Source organism: Phacochoerus africanus, chromosome 1, assembly GCF_016906955.1.
Source record: "Phacochoerus africanus isolate WHEZ1 chromosome 1, ROS_Pafr_v1, whole genome shotgun sequence".
Lineage (NCBI taxonomy): Eukaryota > Metazoa > Chordata > Mammalia > Artiodactyla > Suidae > Phacochoerus > Phacochoerus africanus.
Window position 1 is genome coordinate 215,900,280 of NC_062544.1, and position 23,629 is coordinate 215,923,908.

The window sequence follows — 23,629 nt, forward strand, 5'->3', positions numbered from 1 at the left end:
TGTTTTGATACCAATACCACACTGTTTTGACGACTGTGGCTTTGTAATATTTCTTGAAGTCTGGGAGAGTGATGCCTCCTGCTTGGTTTTTGTTTCTCAGGATTGCTTTGGCAATTCTGGGTCTTTTGTGGTTCCATAGAAATGTTTGGATTGTTTGTTCTAGTTCTGTGAAAAATGTCCTGGGTCATTTGATAGGGATTGCATTGAATGTGTAGATTGCTTTGGGTAGTATGGCCATTTTTACAATATTGATTTTTCCAATCCAGGAACATGGAATATCTTTCCGTTTCTTTACATCTTCTTTGATTTCTTTGATTATAGTTTTATAGTTCTCAGCATACAAGTCCTTTATCTCCTTGGTCAGGTGTATTCCGAGGTATTTGATTTTGCGAGGTGCAATTTTAAAAGGTATCGTATTTTTGTATTCCTTTTCTAATAGTTCATTGCTGGTATACAGAAATGCAACTGACTTCTGAATGTTCATCTTATATCCTGCTACTTTGCTGAATTTATGAATCAGTTCAAGGAGTTTTGGGGTTGAGTCCTTCGGGTTTTCTGTGTAGAGTATCATGTCGTCTGCGTACAGTGACAGTTTGATCTCTTCTCTTCCTATATGGATGCCTTTTATTTCTTTTGTTTGTCTAATTGCTATGGCTAGGACGTCCAAAACTATGTTGAAGAGCATTGGTGAGAGTGGGCATCCCTGTCTTGTTCCAGATTTGAGTGAGAAGGCTTTCAGTTTTTCCCCATTGAGTATTATATTTACTGTGGGTTGTGGCACATTTTTTAACTGTAACACATCTTGGGACACCTTGAACATTTATCCTGTATATTGTTTTCATTTGTATCACTTGGTTGTGGCTGGGTTCTACTGGAGAGGCAGTACATGTAATGGTTAGGAGTATGGGCTCCAGAGTGAAACAAATGTGGTTCAAATCCCAGCCTTGACACCTGCCTGCTGTGTGACTTTGCATAAATTACTTGGCTTCTCTGTGCCTGATTTTCCCTATTTGCCAAAATCAGGGTAATAATTGTACGACCACAGAGAGTGATTGGGATCACTAATGAGAAAATCCAAGTGCTGCGCTTAGAGCAATGCCTGTCCTTTTGTAAGTGGTTCCGTAAAGTTGCTCTATTAAGAGATTTTAGTGGCTTGATGTCTCAGTGAAATTAGACATTTCCCAAAGGCAGTGAACCATACATTTCTTGCTTGCACATTTATAAAGAATTCTCCCAATCCTGTGAGATAGACAAGGCATTATCCCTCTTTTCTGGGTGAAGAAACTGGACTGCTGCCCAGAGCCAGCCAGTAGGCAACTGAGGTTGCACAATAGCTCCTGTCCAGAAAAGGCGTCCAAGTTGAGTGTCAAGGGTAGGACCGGGTCAGTCTGAGGGGACTCTGAGAACTGGCTTCTTGAATGGGTGTTGAGCTATGCTCTCTTTGCTGGCAAGTTGTCCTGTCAGTAACTCGTCCTTGCCAGAGAGGCCGTCGCGTTTTCAGGTTCAGGAAGCTTGAGGTGAGAAGGCACAACCTTTCAAGAGTGACTTCTCTCTCGCCTCTGGAGGTTTGTTTAATCTCTGCCGAGGTGCCCAGTGCCAGACTGTGATTCCTTATGAGGGAACTGGGTGGATGTCCTGTGCGTTTCAGAAAAAAAAAAAAAAAAATCTCTGTTCTCTACTTTTTCCGGAGCCACAGCCAGTGTGCGGAAGGGAAGGCTGAGGCAGCGGGAGGGGCGTGTTCCCAGGGGACGCGTGTTCCCAGGGGACGTCCTCGCGGCACAGGCAGCGCGAGGACGCAGGAGGGCCCGTTATGTAACCCTAACCCACTTGTCAGCATTTTGGGAGGGATCTCCCCTTTCCCACCCAAAGCCCTGGACACCGAGGCTGAACTATTGGAAGCTGGTGTGTGCGTTTGGCCGTACATGGGTCCAGCCGGCGTCTGGCTGGGGTTCTCCATGGGGATGTGTGAGCGCCTGCCACGTCTGTGCCTGTGGCCCCTCTGCTGTGCTCTGAATACCCCCCTGACGCTCAGGAGGGCAGCGCCGTTGCCTCCTGGCTGGGGAGCACCTCGGGGCCCCTGAGTCACACAGACACCAGTGGCTGAAGCACTGAAAGCTCTGGTTGGGTTTCCTGTGCTTTTGAAGACAGCTTTTGGAAAGTTCCAGGAGTCAGACCCAGGGTCTCCCCCAGAGGCGTCCACCCTGCAGACAAGACCTGACTTCCCTCTGGGACAGGGAGATCACCCAAGCGGGCAGAGGCTTTCCAGCCCACACCCCTTCTTTCTCTTTTTTCTCTTTTTTCTCTTAACCACTTCCTGTTTACGTACTGCCTGTCCTGAGAAGAGGGGTGGGGAGAGAGAGACACAGGCAGCCAGGGCCATAGAGGAGGATGCTGGGGGGCTGGGGGGCTGGGGGCTGCCAGAGAGAGAGGCCCATGGGGCTGCTGTGGGAGAGACAGAAACAGCGTAGATTCTTCTGGGGCAGAGAGGCACAATGCCTGTGGGGAGAGGGAGAGACAGGACTTCAAGAGCAGGGAAGCTCCCTTCCTGTCTGGGGAGCTGAGCTCTGCACCCCACTCCTCAGCCCTCTCTCCTCCGCCCCTGCCAGCCAGAATGGCCGCCTGGGGGTGGGGGTGGGGAGAAGCGGATCTGCCAGGGCAGCAGGCTCACTGCGTTCCAAGCTGGATAGAAGCTATTTTTGGACCAGCTTCGGAGAGATGATTTATACCCGGAGGGGAGGGTCTGACATCTGACTGGTTGTGACCTTTGCTCCTGAGTGGGGCTAGGATGGGGAGAAGACACCCACTTCTTGTTTCTGCCCTGTCCCAAGCTGGCTCCTTCCTTCCTCCAGCCCCTGGGCCCGCAGGAACGTCCTCTGAGGTCACCCCAGGGCCACCTTGGGCCTCTGCAGAGGTGGAATCCAGCTTGGAGCTGAGAGCCTTGTATGCCCTGCCTCAGACATCCAGCTGTTCCCTTCCTCAGGCCATTGGGGTATCTGCCTCCCCACCACGGCTCTGGGGTCCAGTGAGCAGCTCTGCCAGGCCCTGCATGTTCTTATTTGGGCTGGATATCGATTAGGTAACCTTATGGGAGCTCTTAACTCTGGAAGTCTTTGATCCAAGCTCCCAGAAAGCATTCTGTCCCATCCTCTGAGATCTACCCCACGGTTCCCCTCCCCCACATTCCCATTATGACAGGGACAGCAATGATGACGAGGCTAGCTAGCATTCATTGAGCACTCACTATTTGCCAAATACCGAGTGCTTTATATAGGTTAGGAGATGGAACTTTATTGACCCCATTTCTTTCTTTTTTTTTTTTTTTTTTGTCTTTAGGGCCGCACCCCACGGCATATGGAAGTTCCCAGGCTAGGGGTCAAATCAGAGCTACAGCTGCTGGCCTACACCACAGCCACAGCAACGCAGGATCCGAGCTGCATCTGCGACCTACACCATAGCTCAGGGCAACGCCAGATCCTCACCCCACTGAGCGAGGCCAGGGATCCAATCCGTGTCCTCATGGATACTAGTCAGGTTCACTAACCACTGAGCCACAACGGGAACTCCTATTGGCCCCATTTTAAAATGAAGACACCAAGATAAACATCAGTTATTGCTGGTAAATAGCAGATCGGGAGGCCACACTCTCTGATTCCAGAAGTTGTGTGTTCACCACCACGCTCTGCTGCCTCATTTTCCGAATGTTTCCTTGTGTCCCTGCTCTGTTGTCCTCCATCCATGTTCCATGATAAGCAGACTCCCCTTCATCCTCAGCCTCTTTTCCTGAGGACAGAGGGCTGGCCTCCTCCCACCCCTGCAGCCCTCTCCTCACTCAGGCAGATCCTCGTGTTCCAGCCCTTTGAACTCTCCCTCTTTGAAGTGTTGCTCTCCCACCGCGTGATGCCTGGCATTTCCTTGTCTCCCTCTGCCTCCCGGTCACCCCTGCATGGCCCTGTGTCCGCTGTCCAATGCCCTGGCCTCCAAGCTCTGAGCTTGCTCGCCTCCGGGGGCGGCCGTGTGCAGTAGGGACTATATTTGCAGTAGCACTGGTACTTCCGATAATACTCCCATGGAGGAGGCATCATCCTCAGTGACACATGAGGAAACCATCATCAGTCAGGTTTAGGGACTTGCCCAAGGTGACATAACCAGTGATGGAAAACATACTTGAACTTGGTTCCAGCACACAGCTGATGACTGTACCCTGAGCTCTCTCTCTCTCCTTCTCTCCCCCTCCCTCGCTCCCCATCTGTGTCTCTGTCTCTCTGCTGAGATCTCTTTGGAGTTTGTTCTTCCCACAGTCCCTCCACTTCCCCCAAAACATTCTTCATCCTTTCTTTTTTTTTTATGTGTGTGTTTTAGGGCCGCATCCATGGCATATGAAGATTCCCAGGCTAGGGGTCGAATCGGAGCTACAGCTGCTGGCCTACACCACAGCCACAATAATAGAGGATCCGAGTTGCGTCCATGACCTACACCACAGCTCACAGCAACGCCAGATCCTTAACCCACTGAGCAAGGCCAGGGATTGAACCCGCAACCTCATCGTTCCTAGTCGGATTTGTTTCCACTGTGCCACAAACAGAAATTCCCATTTTCTCTTCTGAGCCTTTCTCTTTAATCAGCAGAGGGCTCCAGGGTCTCCCTCCTCAAAGTGCCCATCTTCCCTCCTCCCCATCTCTTCCTTCCCCGCACAACCAGATTCCTTATGGGAGTTGCTACACTTGCTCGTGGCCACTTCCTTACCTCTCTGTCCCTGGATTCTGCCCTCCACCCCGCCTCTGCTGCACTGTAGGATTTGCCCTTCCTGACCTCTGCAGAGCACTGATGCTGGGGCTTCGCCACACGGCCCCTCCTTCCACACGGGCAGTTCCCCTCCCCGCCTGCTTCAGGGGCGCCCCTTCCTCTGAATAGCCAGTATTCTGCTTTATCGGGGGAGGCAAGGGGCCGCGTCTTGGCCCACAGCCCACACCAGCACAGTGCTGCTGATGGAAAGCTGTTGAATTTTGTAGAGCTGAAATTCCGTATAAATAGACACATTTACAACTTCCTGTCCATTTAGCTATCAATCATTCTAGCAAAGGTACTAATAATAACTTGCACATGTAGCCATACACAGCTCACAGAGTGCTTTCACATACCCTTCAATATCCCTGTCTCTCTGCAATGAAAATATTTTCATGTCTGCACAGTATTAAACAGGCATCATTAAATTCAGCTCACTTTGCCAAGGTGTTGGGGAGGCATTATAAATGAGCCTTGTTTTGATGAAGAGTCCTTGCTTTGGCCCTCTGTTAGCCAGGATCATGTTCCCAGGGCCCCCGTTCCATTCTTCCGGTGATTGATGGGTTATTGCGCTTGGGGACGGCACCCAATGACCCTTGTCATTTTAATAAAATGTGTTCCTACTAGGGCATTAGGAGAGGCCAAGGGCTGACCAGAGGGTGGGGAGATCTCCATGTGTGCAGGTCAGGTCCAGGCTGAGGCTCCCCTGTGGGATCTGAGACATTTGGATTAAGATACATTGTGACCTGGAGTTCCTGTTGTGGCTCAGTGGAAATGAATCTGACTAGCATCCATGAGATGCAGGTTTGATCCCTGGACTCACTCAGTGGGTTAAGGGTCTGGCATTGTCATGAGCTGTGGTATAGGTCACAGCTGTGGTGTGTTGCTCGGATCTGGCTGTGGTGTACCCTGGCTGTGGTGTAGGCTGGCAGCTACAGCTCCAATTTGACCCCTAGCCTGGGCACCTCCATGTGCCCTAAAAAGACAGATTTACATAGTTCTGACACTCTCTGTGGGTCACGCTTTCTAAAGGAGACTTGGATGCTTTAAACCAAGATGGCAAGTGGTTGTACCTTGTGTGCCAGCTCCCACCGGTTGCCCTCCTTGGAGTACAGTGTTGAGGAGGATTCTGAGATCAAGCCCAGGCTCCTGGGAGAGAGTCCCCTGCTTAGACCACACGGTCCGCCTGGGCAGTGAGGAGGACGTGGGAGTGAAGGTGCCACAAACCAGCTCTGCCATAACTGCCTCACGCTGCCTTTGAAAGGCGATGAACTACCTGACAGACTGGGGCCACCAAGGGTCCCTGATGACAGCACTCAGGTGGCTTCAGCCCTTTCACCGAGTATGGCTTCCTTCCTCGTTTGGCTTGCTAGGACTTTGCATTGGAAGCCCAAATGTCGGAGGCCCAAAAGCCACATGGGTAAGGACTGTCCCATGTCCCTCAGCCCTCGGCAGCTCCCACTTGCTTCTTTGTCCACTGATGTCGGCTGGGGCACAGCGTTTCTTTCTCGCCATGTCCTTGCTGCTCAGGTGGTTGTGGGGGAGGCTTCTGGAACAGCTCTGCCCTCTCCAAGAGGCCACGGTGACCTTTGGTGAAGCCCCAGCTCCCGCTCTCTCCTGCCATTGACTCCTCTACTTGCACCCCAAATCTAGGGGCACACACAACTGCTTTGACCTTGGGCTGGGCTTTAGAACTCTGGAGTCTGCTTGGTGTCGGATGTACCAAAGGCAGCTGGGTTTACTTGCCAGTTAACCTCAGAGTGGAGAGTGCAGAATAGCCGGCACCATTGCCATCTTCTCAGTGAGCAGGTCTTTTCACATTCGATGCCCAGATGCCCAGTCACCAGGGGGAGCACGTTCTCCCTTCAGCACACGCACTTCACCCAAAACAAAATCATATGCTTCCTCTTCTCCAGACCTCTTTGCACTTGGGAATATTGTGTCAGGTTACAATGGGATCATTTTATACTGCCGCTACAAAAGTAGGAGGGAAAACACCATCTCAAACAAAGCAGTCCCTCTGGCCTGAGTAGTGTCTTTGTTGCTTATAAATATGGCACTGGCTGTGCCTTTTACACCTTATCGTTTTGCTTGATGGGATGGTGTGATAGGAGCCCTTCCAGAGGTCAGAGCAGTATCACAAACCTACCCCTGAAATGCACTGATGTCTGCAACTTCCTTTGAAAAGCATGTTAAAAAAATATGGCTTGGAGTTCCCGCCGTGGCACAGCAGAAACGAATTCCACTAGGAACCATGAGGTTGCAAGTTCGATCCTGGCCTCGCTCAGTGGGTGGAGGATCTGGCATTGCCATGAGCTGTGGTATAGGTGGCAGACGTGGCTCGGATTCCGAGTTGGCGTAGCTTTGGCAAAGGCCAGCAGCTGTAGCTCCAATTCGACCCCTAGCCTGGGAATCTCCATATGCCGCAGGTGCGGCCCTAAAAAAAAAGGCAAAAAAAAAACTAAATAAAATAACTAGAAGAAAAAATATGGCTTGATGGACAGATAGAAGGCTGGATGGATACATCATCAGGCAGCCGGTAATGTGCTAGTAGTGCAGGGTGACGTGAGTGGATGGGTGTTCACTGTGTAGTCCTTTCCTCTTGGCTACAGGTTTACAAGTTTACTTAATAAAATGTTGCGGTGAGGGGGGGAATTGCCCTGAGAGTGAACTATTTTAGTTTAAAACAGCTTCCTGACGATCGTGGTCCTGCGGCTGCAGAGTGAGGGAGTTCTTGTGCGGATCGGATCCGTTGAGGGCCCCCTGGATAATCCAGCAGTGGACCCAGCCGGGCCACATGCAGTGCCCGGGAAGATGTCCGGGGTGGGGGTGGTTCCTGCCACCAGTGCTGTTCGGGGATTGGTGAGAGGAGGCCTCCATCCCTGGGGAGCTGAGCATCCATCCCCCCCGCCCCTGCCCTTCCCCTGCACCCCCACCCCCACCACATAGCCCTTGCGCAGGGGTACTGCTCTCTCCTGTGGCCCGCACATCACAGGCCAGCTTCCAGGCAGTTACAAGCCGCCTCCTGGCCCAGGCCTGACTTTCCTCACCTCTCCATGCACCTCCACGCTGCCTGTGCAGTGGGTGGCGCTCTCGCTCAGCACAGTATCTGCCAGGCTCTTCCGGGCTCTGCGTCCCCAGGCTGCAGAGAGGCTGCCCCGGCTGCTTGGGAGGGAGGATGGGGAGGCTTGACAGCTCCAGATGGCCTCCCTGCCTCCTGCCAATTCTCGGCTCTACAGAGCAGCCAGGGCAGGGAGGGGGCCAGGAGGGAAGTGGTGGTGTAGGGGCTCTCGAGTGAGGTCCTGACCTACGTCGTGGGTCACCCTCACTGGGGGTCCCACAGAAGGTGCTGAGGTCCAGCTACCAGGATAACTGCAACCTCCCACCCACACCCCATCCAGCACCCATCCCCCAGCTGAGTGGGTGCTCAGTATATACAAATTCCACTGTCAGGCTGTTGGCCCCCTGGAAGCTGGCTCGCTCTGTGCTTGTCACTGTCCCACATGTGCACACACACGTGCCTGTGCACACAGTCCTCTGAGCCCAGCAGTTCCACTGCCTTTAGTGCCTGCAGGAAGGTGGGGGATGCCCAGCCCCTCCTCCCTTGCAGGCTGTGGAAGGGGTACCTCCTGCAAGGTAGGACAAGGGGGCCCTCGGCCAGTTCTCATCGTGGTCGGGGTCTGCTTTGTCCTCTTCTCCTGAGAGGCAGTGGATCTGGGAGTTCAGGCCATGGGCCCTGGAGCCACACTCCCCGTTTGGGTCCTGGCTCCGAGGCCACTGGATGTCTGACCGTCAATAGGCTGCTTCATCTTTCTGTGTCTCAGTGTCATCACTTGTGAAGCAAGAATGATGACAGTCCCTGCTGCCCAGGATGGCTGGCAGGATCCATCTAGTTCATGCCATAAACTGGCATGTGTGTAGTGTGTTTAGTGTCCGCCGCTCCTGCTCCCTGCACCTGCCCCTCAATTGTCCCGCTCGGAGCCTTGGCTCCAAGGCCAGAGAAGGATCAGCATCTCTCTGAGGCTGAGGGACAAGACAGCAGTTGGATTTCCTTTGTGGCTGGAACAAGTTACCGGTGCCTGAGAACGACTCTGGTGTGTTCTCTCAGTTCTGGGGTCAGTCTGCGAGGTGTCGGCAGCTCGCGCTCCCTCTCCCAGCCTCTGCGGAGGCTCTGCTCCCTCGCCTTTGCCCTCTGGCAGAGCTGCGTTCCTTGCATTCCGTGGCCCCTCCAGGCCTCTCCCTCCATCCTCAAAGAAGGCAGCGCAGCATCCTGCTTCCCTTGTCCCTTGCCACCACCTTCTGGAGTCAACTCTCCCTTTGCCTTCCTTGTATATGGACACGTGGGGTGGTATTGAGGGCCCCTCTGGATAATCCAAGAGAATCTCTTCCTCAAAATCCTTCACTTAATCACATTGCAAAGTCTCTTCTGCCCTGTGTGAGGTAACAGTCCTGGTTCTGGGGCCATTATTCACATGACAAGGTAGACAGCAAGAAGCTCTCTGGGGTCCTGGGCCAGTGGCATGACTTGGTCAAGTTCTGGACCAACTTGGAGCAGCACCGGACCCAGCCGGACCACATGCACTGCCCGGGCCTCTGTGTCTGGCCCAGGCAGTCTCCAAGGGCACAGTTAGTATCTTATTCTGTTGGATTCCCAGTGCCTGGCACATGGCAGGCGCTGGGTTGTTGGTTGTGTCTTCGTGCATGCAGGCAGGCGCTGATGTGCTATGTGTGTCCCTTTAGGCCATGGCGAGTGTCACTGTGGAGAATGCAAGTGCCACGCAGGTTATATTGGGGACAACTGTAACTGCTCAACAGACATCAGCACATGCCAGGCCAGGGATGGCCAAATCTGCAGCGACCGCGGGCACTGTGTCTGTGGGCAGTGCCAGTGCACGGAGCCAGGGGCCTTTGGGGAGAAGTGTGAGAAGTGCCCGACCTGCCCTGATGCCTGCAGCACCAAGAGGTAAAGACCCTCCCCACAGCCCTCTTCACTGCCCCCCACGCCCACCTTCTTCTGCAGACCAGGCCTGACATCCGGCCACCAGCCCTCAGGGCCGGCCAGCCTCTCACTCCCCATCTCGGGCATCTTCCTACCCGGCCTTGCTGGGGAGCGAAACTCTTACTAACATTAACTAGAATAGCGTCTTTGAAACACTGGTGTCATGGGGATTTTGTTTAAAAAAATAAAAATAAAAAGCAAAACATGGAGTTCCTGTCGTGGCTCAGTGGTTAACGAATCCGACTAGGAACCATGAGGTTGCGGGTTCGGTCCCTGCCCTTGCTCAGTGGGGGTTAACAATCCGGCGTTGCTGTGAGCTGTGGTGTAGGTTGCAGATGGGGCTCGGATCCCGAGTTGCTGTGGCTCTGGTGTAGGCCGGTGGCTACAGCTCCGATTTGACCCCTAGCCTGGGAACCTCCATATGCCGCGGGAGCGGCCCAAGAAATGGCAAAAAAAAAAAAAAAAAAAACCAGCAACAGCAGCAGCAAAACAAGACTCTTACTCTGTTCCTAAGCAAGTTCAGAACCACTGAGTTAAAGGAGATTAAACTGATTCTGGTACCAACATAGCATCTTCTTGAGCCTTTATTGGGCCACTGCCTATTTCAAAAGGGGATTCCCCCCATGCATCTTGTTTTCCAAATGAATTTGTTCCCTGCCCTCCCCCACCGTTAACATCTCCCAACATGGTTTCACAAGCCACTCATGTGGGAAAGGCTGCTTTAAACAAACCATAGTCAGAAGGTAAATTGGATGGGAGGGCACCCGACCTAGATAAGGCATGCCAGGAACCAACTGCAGTGGCTTTTGAATTTTCTGCTCCATTTGTACAGATAATGGAGCGGGTCTCTGTGCCGCTGCTGAATGCAGAGCTTGTCCAGACGCAGGCTCCAGGCCTTCCGCGACTCAGCCACGGGGTCACGTTCCCCTGTGGACCTCCCCACAGCTCTGCCAGTCTGCCCGGGTGTGCATGAGAGGAGGGCATTGAAGACATCCAGGAGTGATGCCCTTGGAAAGCAAGAGTGACAGTTTCTGTTGAATTCCGCCAGAAAAGCAGCTGTGCCGTCACCATCCGAGCACGAAGGGGCCAGGAGGGAGGGGCACAGATAACTAGAAACAAATAATAATACAGACGTTGTTTCCCTTTGGCTGGGAGACACAACTGTGCAATTTTTTTGGCAGATGGCCCTTCCAAATGCCTGGCTCGGGTTCATAATGAGAGGAGTCCGTACTCCCTGAGCTGCCGCGGCTGCCGGTCAGTCCATAACTCAGAGATGCTCTGGGCGGCAGAACCCCTGGTTGGACATCGGCCACAATAATCCAGCCATGGGTAATTGAAAGCTGGCTGCAGATGGAGAGACAAGATAGACAGGGCCAGATTTTACTTTGTGTGATTAGAGGAGGCCAGGCGGGGTAAGGGAGAGGGAACACAGAGCCTCTGTAGACCTGCTAAGAGCAGAGAAACAACAGAAGTCCAAATAGAAGCCACCCAGCGGAGGAGCGGAGGATCCTGGATCTGGAGCCCACAGAGCAGTGGAATCACATCTGAGCCTGGACTCACAGCCAGTTTTTGCCTGAGGGAGGTGCCATCCCCGCAGCTCGCAGCCGCAGAACCCTTCAGAGTATAGGCTCCAGCCCTTGGGGCAGAGGAAATTGATGCGGGGTGGAGGGCAAGCTAGGACAACACACATGGAACTAATAAAAGCTGATAAAGCCCGTTGCTTCCCTTCCTCTGGCGCACAAGGCGGTAAGAGGGCTGGCTTGGGTCAGTTAAAAGGCCCCCGGAGGAGACAGACTTCCCCTTAAATGTTTAAAGCGTTCATTTCCTAGAGACGTGGACTGGGTGATTTGGTATCCATTAAGCAATTCCGGAGGAGCAAGGAGCAGAGAGACACGGTAAACGAACCTCCTTACTCCCTCTTGTGTCCGAGCCACACTGACCCTCTGTCTCATTTACCACCTCGTAATTTTTTTTTTTTAAGCAAAGTCCTTTTGATAGTGCCTTATGTCAAGCTGTTTCTATTTGCTGCTTTGCTGAGACCCACCAGGTTTGGAACGTCTCCTGTCCATTTTGGGTTTTTTTTTTTGCCACACCTTTGGCATGTGGAAGTTTCCAGGCCAGGGATTGAAGTCATGTCACAGCAGTGACCCACACTGCTGCAGTGACAATGTCGGATCCTTAACCTGTTGCACCACAAGGGAACTCCCTTTCTGTCCGTTTTTCCTCTGAGGTTTGAGAGCAGCCAATCTCTCCTTTCTCGAACTAACCAAACATACCCTTCACCTTGGGTGAGTTCATGTTCAGCCTCAGCTGATTTCAGTTAACAGGCTCTCTGAGCAAAGTCTGTCTCAGCAACCTGTTTGTTTAAAGGCCAGGCTTATTTTAATACATGAGCACAACATATCACAAGTTTCAACCCAGTATGTGGAGCACACAGGTTAAACTGATATGTCTGCACGGATGATCAGGGCATGTTCCCTGGAAGCGGCCCTGTGGTTTCATGACAACAGGGGGCGCAGATGGAGCGCAAGGTGAATCGGAGCAGAGACTGGCAGCAGCCAGCTTTCTTTGCAATGTGTTAATCCCCGGTGGTGGCAGCAGATCAGCATGAATGAGCAGAGCTGGAGCCACTCCTTCCTGGTCCCTAGCCAGGTCGCAGTTCCCTGCCCACTGGGGCTGTGGCCTCGGGAGAAATGCAAAAACTACCACCTTGTTTGTAACCGCAAGATGTTTCCATGAAATCCTTCCCAGGAGAGTGGGATTTTGTGGCCAATTCTGGGATAGTTGAATTCTTAAGGATATTATTTTTTAATTTATTTTTATGTATTTATCTTTTGGGCCACACCTGTGGCATATGGAGGTTCCCAGGCTAGGGGTCGAATCGGAGCTACAGCTGCCGGCCTGTGCCACAGCCACAGCAACACCAGAGCCGAGCCGTATCTTCAGCCTACACCACAGCTCACAGCAACGCTGGATCCTTAACCCACTGAGCGAGGCCAGGGATCGAACCCGTGTCCTCATGGATATTAGTCGGGTTTGTTACCACTGAGCCACAACAGGAACTCTGAATTCTTAAGCATGTTACAAGCCCGGTAAGACGGTCTTGTGTACTTTTTTTCCACCATATGCTCATTCTTTGCTCCTTTGTGGTCAGAAAGTGGAGCAAGGCCTCGGGAGGGACTTGTCCGAGAGGCGGGGCACCTGGGTGCTGGACCCCACTACCATTGATTTCTCATGTCCCTCGCCTGTACAAGAAGAGCGACTTAATACAAGGCTCCCAGCTCCCTCCAGGCCTGATGCGCCACTGCACGGTTTCTGCCCCGGACATGCAGTAGCTGATCTCCTTGTCCCGAGAGGCTTAAACATGATCATAATGAAGGCGATGCCTGGCGGTTGTATATCCCTCCCTGTTTCTGCCAGAGAGCTTTCCAGACACACAGCTCCCTTGGCCTCCCCAGGCCTGGGGGATAGGGAGGGCGGCTGTCCCCCACATGGCCAAGACTCTGTGAGGCCACCCGCCACCCTCTGGTGCCAGGGCACCGCTGCAGGGAGGTGGCGGCCCTCCCAGCATGCTTGGCTCTTGCTTCCCTTGCTCTGTTTCCCAAGGAGGCCCTGTTTTGGGGGTTCTCACCCTCCTTGCGGGCCACCGGGCACCATCATCTCACAAAGTCCCTGCAAGGCCACTGTCAGCAGGTTGTTCTGTTCCAGCCCATTTCTCCCTGGAGTTGAGTCCCCACCATCCCATTTATGCTCCCACAGCCCCACAGTCCCCCAGAGGGGTCAGGACCCTTTCTCCCTCCACAGAAACTTTACAGACCCTTCGAGCTTAGCTCCTTTGCCGGGGGTTCTGTCTGGGAGAGGGAAGGGGGCGAGGGCCTGGGAGTCTGTAGGACAGTGGTTCCCGCTGGCCCTCCCCTTTAATCAGATGCCCTGGGAGCCCAGGGTCTGGCCCTGGAGATAGGAGTCCATGGGTGTGGCTGGGCCCAGGCGGCGGTACTTTTGTCTTGAAAGCCCACCTAGAGAAGAATGCGCAGGCAGGCAGAACACCCTGCCTGGGTGATGGTCCACTAGGGGGGTCCTGGGAATTGGGGTCCTGGGGGTGTAAGGACCCCTCTTCGAGGCTGGGAACACTTTCCAGACTCCTTAGTGAGGCATTTGAGGCTCCAGGGTGCAGACGGGTTTGTCTCCTGATATCAGAATTTCGAAGGTCGCCCATCTGCACCTTGACACGTGGACCAGATATGCCTCTCAACTCATGTTCCTCCAAGAACCCTCGGGCTTCCCTGCATGATAGCAACCGAAAGGGCCGAGCAGAAACATTCCCTGAAGCCAAACATCTGAAGACGGGAAAGTTAAAGCCTTCAGGGGTCTGCCGGAGGGCTGGGGCTGCGCTCGCTTCCCAGGTGGAGCTGCTGCACGGCGTCTGACCCCCGTGTTCACGGCCTCTTTCCACAGAGATTGTGTCGAGTGTTTGCTGCTTCACTCCGGAAGCTCAGCTGACAACCAGACCTGCCAAAACCTGTGCAAGGACGAGGTGATCACACGGGTGGACACCATCGGTGAGTGTGCCGAGCGGCCTTGGGCAGCCTCCCTGGGCTGGATCTTTGCAGGCATATAGACGTTCTCTCCCGTGAGTACGAGCTTCTGGGCTGCCTGGCAGACAGCAGTGTGGTTCTGGCCTTGACTTAGGCAGCAGCCTCAGCGCCCTTGGCCAGTCTTTGCTGGCTCCCCAAGAGGACTTGGGGTACCTGGGCTAGAGGACATGTTCCAGGCTCTCTAGGGCCTAAGACCTCCTGTTCAGAAGTCTCTGCCCCATCACTGGAGCCCAGTCCCTTCCTAGTCACGTCTTCCTGGCTTCCCGGGAAGTCAGTATGTTAGTTGGAGTAAGTACTGCAGCTGCAACAACCAAACCCCATGCCTCAGGGACTTAAAGCAGCAGTCACATTGTCACTCCTTGAAATTCTGGTGGAGGGGTTCCTAGTTGACAAGGCCTCCGTGTGGTCCTGCAGGAGCTCAGGGACCCTCTAGATTGTGGTTCCACCCTCTTAGGTCCTTAGAATCCTCTCCACTGAGCCTGCAGATGGGGAAGACAGAGGGAAGGGTCACGTGGGAGATTTATAAGCGCCGGGCCTGGAAGCGGTGCAGGTAACTTCCCCCAGAGCGTAGTTGTCCAGCCACATTTATTGCAGGGATGATAGGAAATGACATCCAGCTGTGCCCAGGAAGCTGGGAAGCCACATTTGGTGATCAGTAGCCATTCTCTCCCCGTTTGGCCTCAGCCCAGTGCAGCTCTTGCTGTGCTGCTGGCACTCAGACAATCAGAGCGTGTTCAGGCCGGTGAATGGAGATGGAGGGCCACCCTTCCAGTCGGGGAGAGAATAGGGCACCTGTTCCTGCAGGCCCCCCACTCCTTGTTCCCGCCTCGCCCATCTTGACTGATCCTCTGGCCAAGTCATGGCTCCTGAGGATGCCGAGCCGTGTATCCTGCCAACATATTCGTTGAGCACCCACTGTGTGCCAGGGCTTGTACAGGACCCGGGAGCCAGCGGGGAGCTCCCAAGTTCCGCCTCTCTTGCCCACTTTCCTGCTCTGCTTCTGTCTTGTTACTTGAGGCCTGGCTCACAGCCTGTTCTGCCTGCAGGCCTGGGGCCATTGCCCCCTGGGGGACCCACAGAAGAGACAGGGCGATGCTGCCCCTGGTCCAGTAGCCGCTCACTAGGTAGCCGTTCATGCACAGCTGCCTCTCAGTCTGTCCGTCTGAGAGGACTGGCTGCTTCACAGAGCAGGTCTCTATACATACACACACACATGCACACACACACACTTGTTCACACTCAGACCAAGCTTATGATTGGCAGCTGAAAGAAAAAGCCCAGACCTTGGTGCTTGATAATGACATGAAATGGCCTGGTTCCAGGTGGACACTCCTTTGGGCCACAGGGTTACAGAGGCCAGAGCTGGAAAGCATTTCTTGGCATAGCACAACCCACAATTGGTATTCAGGACCAGTGGGTCACGCCCTCCCCACCGCTCCCCTCTTCGCTCACTCTCCTGGCTTCCTTTCCCCCTAGAAATCAGTCTAACCCTGCCCCACAGAAGCCTTGGAATGCGGACGACGCCTGGAGGGGGACTGTGACACCTTCACTTCCATAGCAGCCTCGTGGGGACGGGGAGGTGTTGCAGCAGCATCTGGAGGAAGGGGCTTCTTTATGGGGGGGCGCTGCCAGCAGTACTGGGTTCGGCTCGGCCTCCAGCTGCTCACTGTATCTCAGCACAGGCAGCACGGAGGCGCCAGTGGCTCATCCAGCCATTCTCATCACCTTGTGGGTCTTGCTGGTTTTACATCTCAGGAAAGCGCTGCTGGCTCCTGGCCTCTTCAGCCTGCTCAGCCAGGCTGACTCAAGTGTGGCCCCTCAGGCCTCGGAGGCAGCAAGCTGACTCTTCCTCTCCCTTATCCACTTCCATTGCCTGTCCCGCCCCATCAGGAGTGGCTCCTCCTTCCACTCACCCCAGCCAGTACTGCAGAGGCCTGAGGAGCCTCTCCAGGGTCCCACAGGCATCCCTGTCCCCAGGGCAACCTAACCCAGCACCCGGGCCTGCTCTTGGTGTGAGGAAGCTGCACTCAGTTTAAAGGGCCCGCCCCCACCCCTTTCTCTTTTGCTGGGTTGGGCTCCTCACGCCGTCCATCAGTGGCTCTGAGTTGATCAGAGATATGGGATGTTTCTGCTTGGTTTCCTTCCAGTGAAAGATGACCAGGAGGCTGTGCTTTGTTTCTACAAAACCGCCAAGGATTGTGTGATGATGTTCACCTATGCAGAGCTGCCCAGCGGCAAGTCCAACCTGACGGTCCTCAAGGAGCCAGGTGGGTGAGGGCCAGCTCTGTCTGCTCCCCGAGGGGGCTCAGTTTCTGATGCATCACCTGTTCTCTCCTCACCACCCTCTCCAGACTCCAGAGAAAGGAGGGCTCCAGTTCCTTAGATCAGGACTGAGGTGGCCCCTACCTGGCTACTAGAACTTAGAAGAAAAATGGGGACCCATTGTTGGGGCAGAGCTTGGGGGGCCTGGTTGGGGGAAATGGGTGTTATAGGAGGTTAGGCCCTGCCCTGGGGGCGTGTTTCATCTTGAACGGGGGCTGAGGGTGACTGTACGTGCAGAACACAACCTGCTAGCGGTGCTGTGGGCGTGCAAGGCGGGTCAGGACCGTCAGGGCTGGGCGGGCCAGCTCTGTTATCAGGGAGCATCTGGGTACCCACACGGCTCTGGCCGAGGGGCAGTGGACACCGGTTGACATTCCTGCAGATGCCATGCCAGGCTCCCCAGACTCCTGAGGACGGCAGCTCTAATCCAACAGGGCAACGTCTGCCTCACGCTCTGGGCCAAGGGACCAGTGGTCCTTTTCCTCGGGGTAATTAGGATTTCTAGTAGGATCCATTTTAGTCTTTTCTGGAAGGGGTGGGGGGAACGGGGTGGCAGAGAAAAATATTTGCAAACTGTTTTTCCAAATGTGGCCAGACCACATAATATGCCTTCTCCCGGCCAGAGGCAGAGGGAGGTGTTGTGGTCTCAGCCCAGGATGCAAGCCTGTAAGAATGAGGCTTTGTTTCCAGGCGCTCTCTTTGCGGTTCTCTGAAAATAAGCACATTTGCTCCAAAGGGCTCCACGCTAAGGGCCTACAAATGTTGGCTGGTCCCCAGCCCAGCCCTTGTGGAAGCAGCTTCATGAAACTTCCTGCCTGCCCCGTCTACTCCCGAAACTATTTACATGAAGGCTGAGACACGGTCCAGTGTCCTGCACGGAGACGGGGCCAGGCAGGGGCATGGGTGCTTCCAGGTGGGGAGATGGAGCCGTGCACATGGTATGTGAGAGGAAGTGGAGCGGCCACCAAGGCCTTTCTGCAAGTTGCCATTGACTGGCCTTGGAACAGTCACCAGCCTTCTTCAACTCTTCCTTCTTTATGTGCATCAGAGAAACCTGCCTGCCACCCAGGTCTCCCAGAAGCAATAAGAGACCCTCAGAATTGAGGGAAGGCCTTTGCGGAGAGCTGACAGGCCTGAATTCAGGGGTGGGGAGACATGGAGATGCTGGTAGCTTTGCTCACCATGCCCTGGTCCCCTCCAGAGTGTGGAACTGCGCCCAATGCCATGACCATCCTCCTGGCTGTGGTTGGCAGCATCCTCCTGATTGGGATTGCGCTCCTGGCCATCTGGAAGCTGCTCGTCACCATCCACGACCGGAGAGAGTTTGCAAAGTTCCAGAGTGAGCGATCCAGAGCCCGCTACGAAATGGTAAGCCAGTGGGAAGTTGGAAGTAGAAAAAGTATCAAGCGTAGGGGTCCTGTTGAGTTCAAGCAGCCAACAGGCCTGCTAACATCTTTGGCATTCAAAACAAAAGAGGCGGAGTTCCCGCTGTGGCACAGTGGGTTAAGAACCCGACTGCAGTGGTTCTGATCACTTCAGAGGTGAGGGTTCGATCCCTGGCCAGGGAGCATCCACATGCTGTGTGGGCGACCATAAAAATTTTGAAAAAAATTTTAAAAAGGAGTTTCTGCTGTGGCACAACGGGACTGGTGGTGTCCTGAGATTGCTGGAATGCAGGTTCAATCCCCTGCCCAGCACAGTGGGTTAAGGACCCGTTGTTATCCCAGCTGCAGCTTTGGTGGAGACTGCGGCTCGGATCTGATCTCTGGCCCAGGAGCTCCAGAGGCCTCCGGGTAGCCATAGAAGAAAAAAGAGAACAAAATACAAAGAGGCAAATCCTAAAAGGCTGCATGTGCCCAGTTTGGAATGCCCTGCACAGACCCAGCTGGGGAGGAGGCTCATGGGCAGAGGCACTCAGCATAGGCTCAGCAGGGAGTCTAGAGTCTGGACCCAGTCTGGAGAGGCTCCCATGTTCACATTCTATATCGGAGAGGTGGGGTGGGGAGTCTGCATGCTCCCGAGGGACAGAGCACAGAGTAAGCACCCACTGAATCCCCAATTTTTGTTAAAACTGGAAGCAACTCTAGAGCCTGTCTGACGCAGCCCCTCATCTCGGAGATGGAGAGAGAAAGCCCCGGGAAGGGTAAAACCCTCCCAGGCCAGCGGGTGAGAGGCAGCCAGTCCTGCAGCACCAGGCCCTGGCCTGCACCGGCGCTCGGCCTGCTGCCTTCCCGGGCAACTGACCCCGAAGGGCCTCCAACCCTGTGTGAACTAACATGTGTCCTTCCTTCCTTCTGTGTTCTGTAGGCTTCGAACCCTCTGTACAGAAAGCCCATCTCCACACACAATGTGGATTTCACCTTCAACAAGTTCAACAAGTCCTACAACGGCACAGTGGACTGACGGCTCCTTCTCAGAGGGCTGGGGGGTGAGTCTTCAAGCCAGAGACTTGACACACCTTCAACAGCTGCTCGGCTTGATCACGGCTCCCTGCAAGGCCAATCGCAAAGACCTTCCGGCCAGCCTGGGCCAGGAGCCCGCTCTCCGCACAGGAAGGCGCCCAACCACACCACCTGGCCAGCTCTCCAAGCCCAGGGGACTTTGGCCCTCTCAGCTTTCCTCTGCACAGCCAGCTTGTCCTCTCACTGAACTGCTGAGATGCTGGGCTGCCTCTCCCTCCCGGAAGGGATTCTGAGTCCTGAGAATTACCCGCCTGGTGTCTCTGCCTGGCACATGGGTGTTGGTGATGGGATTATTGAGACACCTGTTAAAGGCACATAGTTGGCAAATGTCACCTTCCTTCTCCTGTCCATGTTTGTTTAGTATTTTTGTAATGAAAAGGAAAGAGATTGGGATTGAAAGTAAAGATTAAAACCAAAAGATGTGTTTGCCTGACACTCTTTATGACGTGCCCGTTCCTGTCTGAAGTGGCCGTGACTGGTACCCCAGTGTGGATTGCAGTGACTGTGTACTCCCTCCCTCAGGGGACCCCACACAGCCAGGCCAACGCTCTAGACCAGCGCTCTTCACACAGGGACCCACTCGGTGCTCTGGGGCAGCCAGGGTGGCTCCAGGGAGGGCTGAGCAGGTGTCCTTGGACTTGCCTAGCCTCTGCTTAAAGGAGTTTTTTGGAGTTTCCATCGTGGCACAGCAGTTAACCCAACGAGTATCCATGAAGTTGTGGGTTCCATCCCTGGCCTTGCTCAGTGGGTTAAGGATCGACGTTGCCGTGAGCTGTTGGTGTAGGTTGCAGACGCAGCTCAGATCCTGCGTTGCTGTGACTGTGGCGTAGGCCGGCAGCTACAGCTCCAATTCGACCCCTAGCCTGGGAATCTCCATGTGCCACAGTGCAGCCCTAAAAAAAAGACAGAATATACACACACGCACACACACAAAAAGTAGTTTTTCTAGTTAAGCGTGAAGCCCCCTCCAACAGCCTCCCTCCTGCGTTCCCAGGTGCTGAGGCTGGAACTAGATGGTGCAGATGCAGAAGGGTCAAGATATGGCTTCTGCACAAAATGACTTCTTGCACATTACAAATAACAGTTTCCTTCCAGAGCCCTCCCCAGCCTAACTCCTCTGCCCCAAAACACACAATCCATTTCAGCTTTCCTGCCCTGCATGTGTTTTCTGATCCTACCCCTGTTCATGGAAGAGGAAACTGATCGCTAGTGAGGGGCAGTGGCTTTCCCAGGGATTGGGAGTCTGACTTGTGACGAGCTGGTAGAGAGCCAGCTCTCAAGAACACTCCAGTGCTGGCCTCCTGCTACCTGCTCTTTTTTTTTTTTTTTTTTTTTTTTAATTTTCTTTCCTTTTTTTACTGTTGGGCTTTTACTCTAAATTCATCTGTTCTCAGCCTTGGACCAAATTCCCTTGACTTCACTTTGGGAGACACTAAGACAAATGCCTATTGGTAAACAGCCTATTAGCTGGGGCAAATACGAACAGATTCGGAGTTCCCTTTGTCCCATGTAATTAGGATGAAACAGAGACCTTGTGACTTGGTAAAGCTGCCTTATGTCCTTGTTGGAATAAAGCCGAATGTAGATAAATATACAGAATAGATACTTGGTGGTTTTGAGACTTTTCTAAACAGAAAAATATATGATTTTGGAAGACACTTTGGGTTTCTCTTTTGTTTGTGTGTTTCCTGGAGACATTCACTTGTTTAAAGCCTCATTTTCTAAAGGGCAGCTCTGTAAGAACACAGCATTCCTGAGCCGCAGACAGAAAGGATGAGTTGCTCCAGGCTTCCACCTGAAAAGGAAGTCAGGGCTCTTTCCTCAGTGACACCACAGGGCTGGTGACAGAACAGCTGCTCACAGTCCCCTGCTGCCCCCTGCTGGAAGCTCTGGGGACAGCTGACTCCTGAGATTCTGACCCAGCCTGTTGATTCCCTGGCTTCTCTCCTCAGGTGCAGAGGCTAAAGGTGGGGGCTTATAGGCCCTTTCTGTCATTTTGGGGCTGTGGAAGCACACAAATGGGAGTGAGCCTCCTAATGTAAAGGGACCGCCATTATGTGGCTACAGGGGCCCTGCAAGAAGCACCCAGCGGTCTCTGGAAAATTGTTTACTGGTATCTGTTTGGAAAGATAATCAGTGATGTGCTTGTTGGTTGGAAAGAAAAAGTGAGAAAGGTTATACCTTTGTAATCATACGTTGATTTAATACAGATTTCCAAATGGTATTGATTATTTTATTGGTTGATTTTTAACAATGTAGGTTTTTGAATTGCAAAAGTAATACGTGGAAAAAAATGGAAAATAAAGAGATCACAAAAAGAAAGTAAAAATCTTATAATCACATCTTACAGAGGTTATGACTCTTGCCATTTTTGTGGAGGATGTCTCAATCTTTTTAATACATGCATGTGTGATTTTAACCAAATTAGGAGTATACTGTCACTCTTTTAAAGAGGACTGGGGATTCTCATTCCACTTGGTCGACTAGTACTTAGTCAAACTAAAGTAACACCTGCCACTTCTGGAAAGACATGTGTTTTTTTAATCTGCTTAATTAGGATCAAAGCTGAAGGTTGATTGTCAGGAAACTCCTGGATGAGGTTCAGGTAACAGCAAACAGATGGGGAGGCCAGAGGGGCAGAGAGAAGGTCTTTTTCTCTGTTCCAGGCTCTTAATCTGACTAGCTCCTCCCTCTCTGGGGCCTTCTGGCCGGGGGGCGGGGGGCTTCTGTTGCTTCTGAGAAGGGCAGCCCCTGGGTCGCTCAGCTCCGTGGGGTCTTGTGATTGACGGGGAGGAGGCAGCAGAGAAGAAGAGAACAGCAGCGTGGACGAGACTGGTGGAGGTAGGAGCGTCTGAGGCCTCTTGTGGACGTGCGGGGTCCGCTGGGGAGCCTGTCCAGCTGTGGCTGTAACTGAATTCCCGCCCCTCTCATCCAGGGAAGGGGGCTGAGGAGCCTTGGATCGATCTGTCTCTGCCTGGCGTCTGTCCTCCCCCCGGCTCAGGGGGTCCAGGCTTGTCAGGCTGGAGGGAGCTCCATTCTGACCCCAGATCCTTGGGGGAGGATGTGGGTGGAGGGAGAATGAGAGGCGGTTGAGCAGCGGTGCTGGTGGGAAGGGAAAGCTCCGTCCTTCTCAGCCCCCATGGCTCCTGCTGCTGAGCTTGCGGCTGTGGGAGGGATGGTCACTGCCCAGCTGGCCCTCAGTGATGGAGCTGCCTCCAAGACGGGCTCGGTCAAGTGTCACAGCGAGATGGTCCTCACTTCCAGTTTGTTCCTCTGGAGTTCAGTGCTGGGACCGAACTGTGCTTCCTTTCGTCGTGAATGGGACCTATATAATCGGGCCTGATGCGGTGTCCTGGTGGTGGGGAGGCTGGCAGCTAAATGCCACGAAATGTAACCTACCTCCAGTTTTTCTAGGGAACCCTGTCCTCTCCACCGAACCCCTGCACCCCCATCCTCACCCTGCCTCCCCTCCACACACGCTTTCTGATCCTTCTGACAGAGTCTTGTATGATGTCTTCATTTTAAGTGGCCTCAGAATCTTCTGGCCATTAGACAAGTTCTAAACTGCAAATAAGCATAGGGTCATGAGCCCCAGTGACCTTCTGGGATAGTTCTTAACCATTTTGTGTCGGGGACCCTTGTGGTGTTCTAGTGAACACTGCACACCCAAGTGTCAGAATAATGGTCATGAATGTGTAAATAAGGAACAAATTAAAAAGCCTGGGCCAGTTTATCAGGGCAACTGGTTACCATTTACCGTCTTCATGAGCCTTCAGAAAGACCTTGAATTGCTCACCAATTACAGCTTTATTGGTCCTACCTGCAGAGAATATCCAACACCTGAGACTAAAAGCAGCTTCTTCTCACTGTCCACCCACACAGTATTCAGGGGAGGTATTTCCTAAGAAGGTACTTACTAAGAAGGAAATTGAGATCTGTCACCCTTGCCGTGAGGATTGGCAAGTGAGACTCCAGCTCAGGGACCCCTTCTCTAGACTGATGCTCTTTCCTCTGCATTGCGTCTTCTCCTGCAAAAAGCGGGACTGTCTTTTGTTTGTTTTGTTTTTATTTTTTAATTTTTATTTTATATTGGAGTATGGTTAATTTACAGTGTTAGTTTCAGGTGTACAGCAAAGTGATTCACTTATACATATATGCAGTCTTTTTCAGATTCTTTGCCAGATAGGTTATTAGGTAATACTGAATAGCGTTCCCTGTGCTATACAGTAGGTCCTTGTTGGTTATCTATTATATATATATATATATATTAGTGTGTATATGTTAATCTGAAACTCTGAATTTATCCCTTCACTATACCTCTTTCCCCTTTGGTAACCACATGTTTGCTTACTAAGTCTGTAAGTCTGTTTCTGTTTTATAAATAAGCTCATTTGTATCTTTCTTTTGGATTCCACATATAAGTGATATTATGTGTTGTCTTTCTCTGTCTGACTTCACTTAATATAATT

At 53.0% G+C, this 23,629-nt stretch overlaps 1 protein-coding gene across 1 annotated transcript in view; it reads left to right on the plus strand.

The window, feature by feature from the left end:
* The window catches only part of ITGB5 (integrin subunit beta 5), a 118,957-nt gene extending 99,379 nt beyond the window's left edge, over nucleotides 1-19,578 (plus strand). The window contains exons 11-15 of the mRNA XM_047790454.1: nucleotides 9,523-9,745; nucleotides 14,237-14,340; nucleotides 16,524-16,643; nucleotides 17,900-18,066; nucleotides 19,006-19,578. Of these exons, the coding sequence (XP_047646410.1) occupies nucleotides 9,523-9,745; nucleotides 14,237-14,340; nucleotides 16,524-16,643; nucleotides 17,900-18,066; nucleotides 19,006-19,101 (710 nt within the window). The 3' untranslated portion in view covers nucleotides 19,102-19,578. The remainder of the gene's footprint in view (nucleotides 1-9,522; nucleotides 9,746-14,236; nucleotides 14,341-16,523; nucleotides 16,644-17,899; nucleotides 18,067-19,005) is intronic.
* The last annotated feature ends 4,051 nt before the right edge of the window (nucleotides 19,579-23,629 follow it).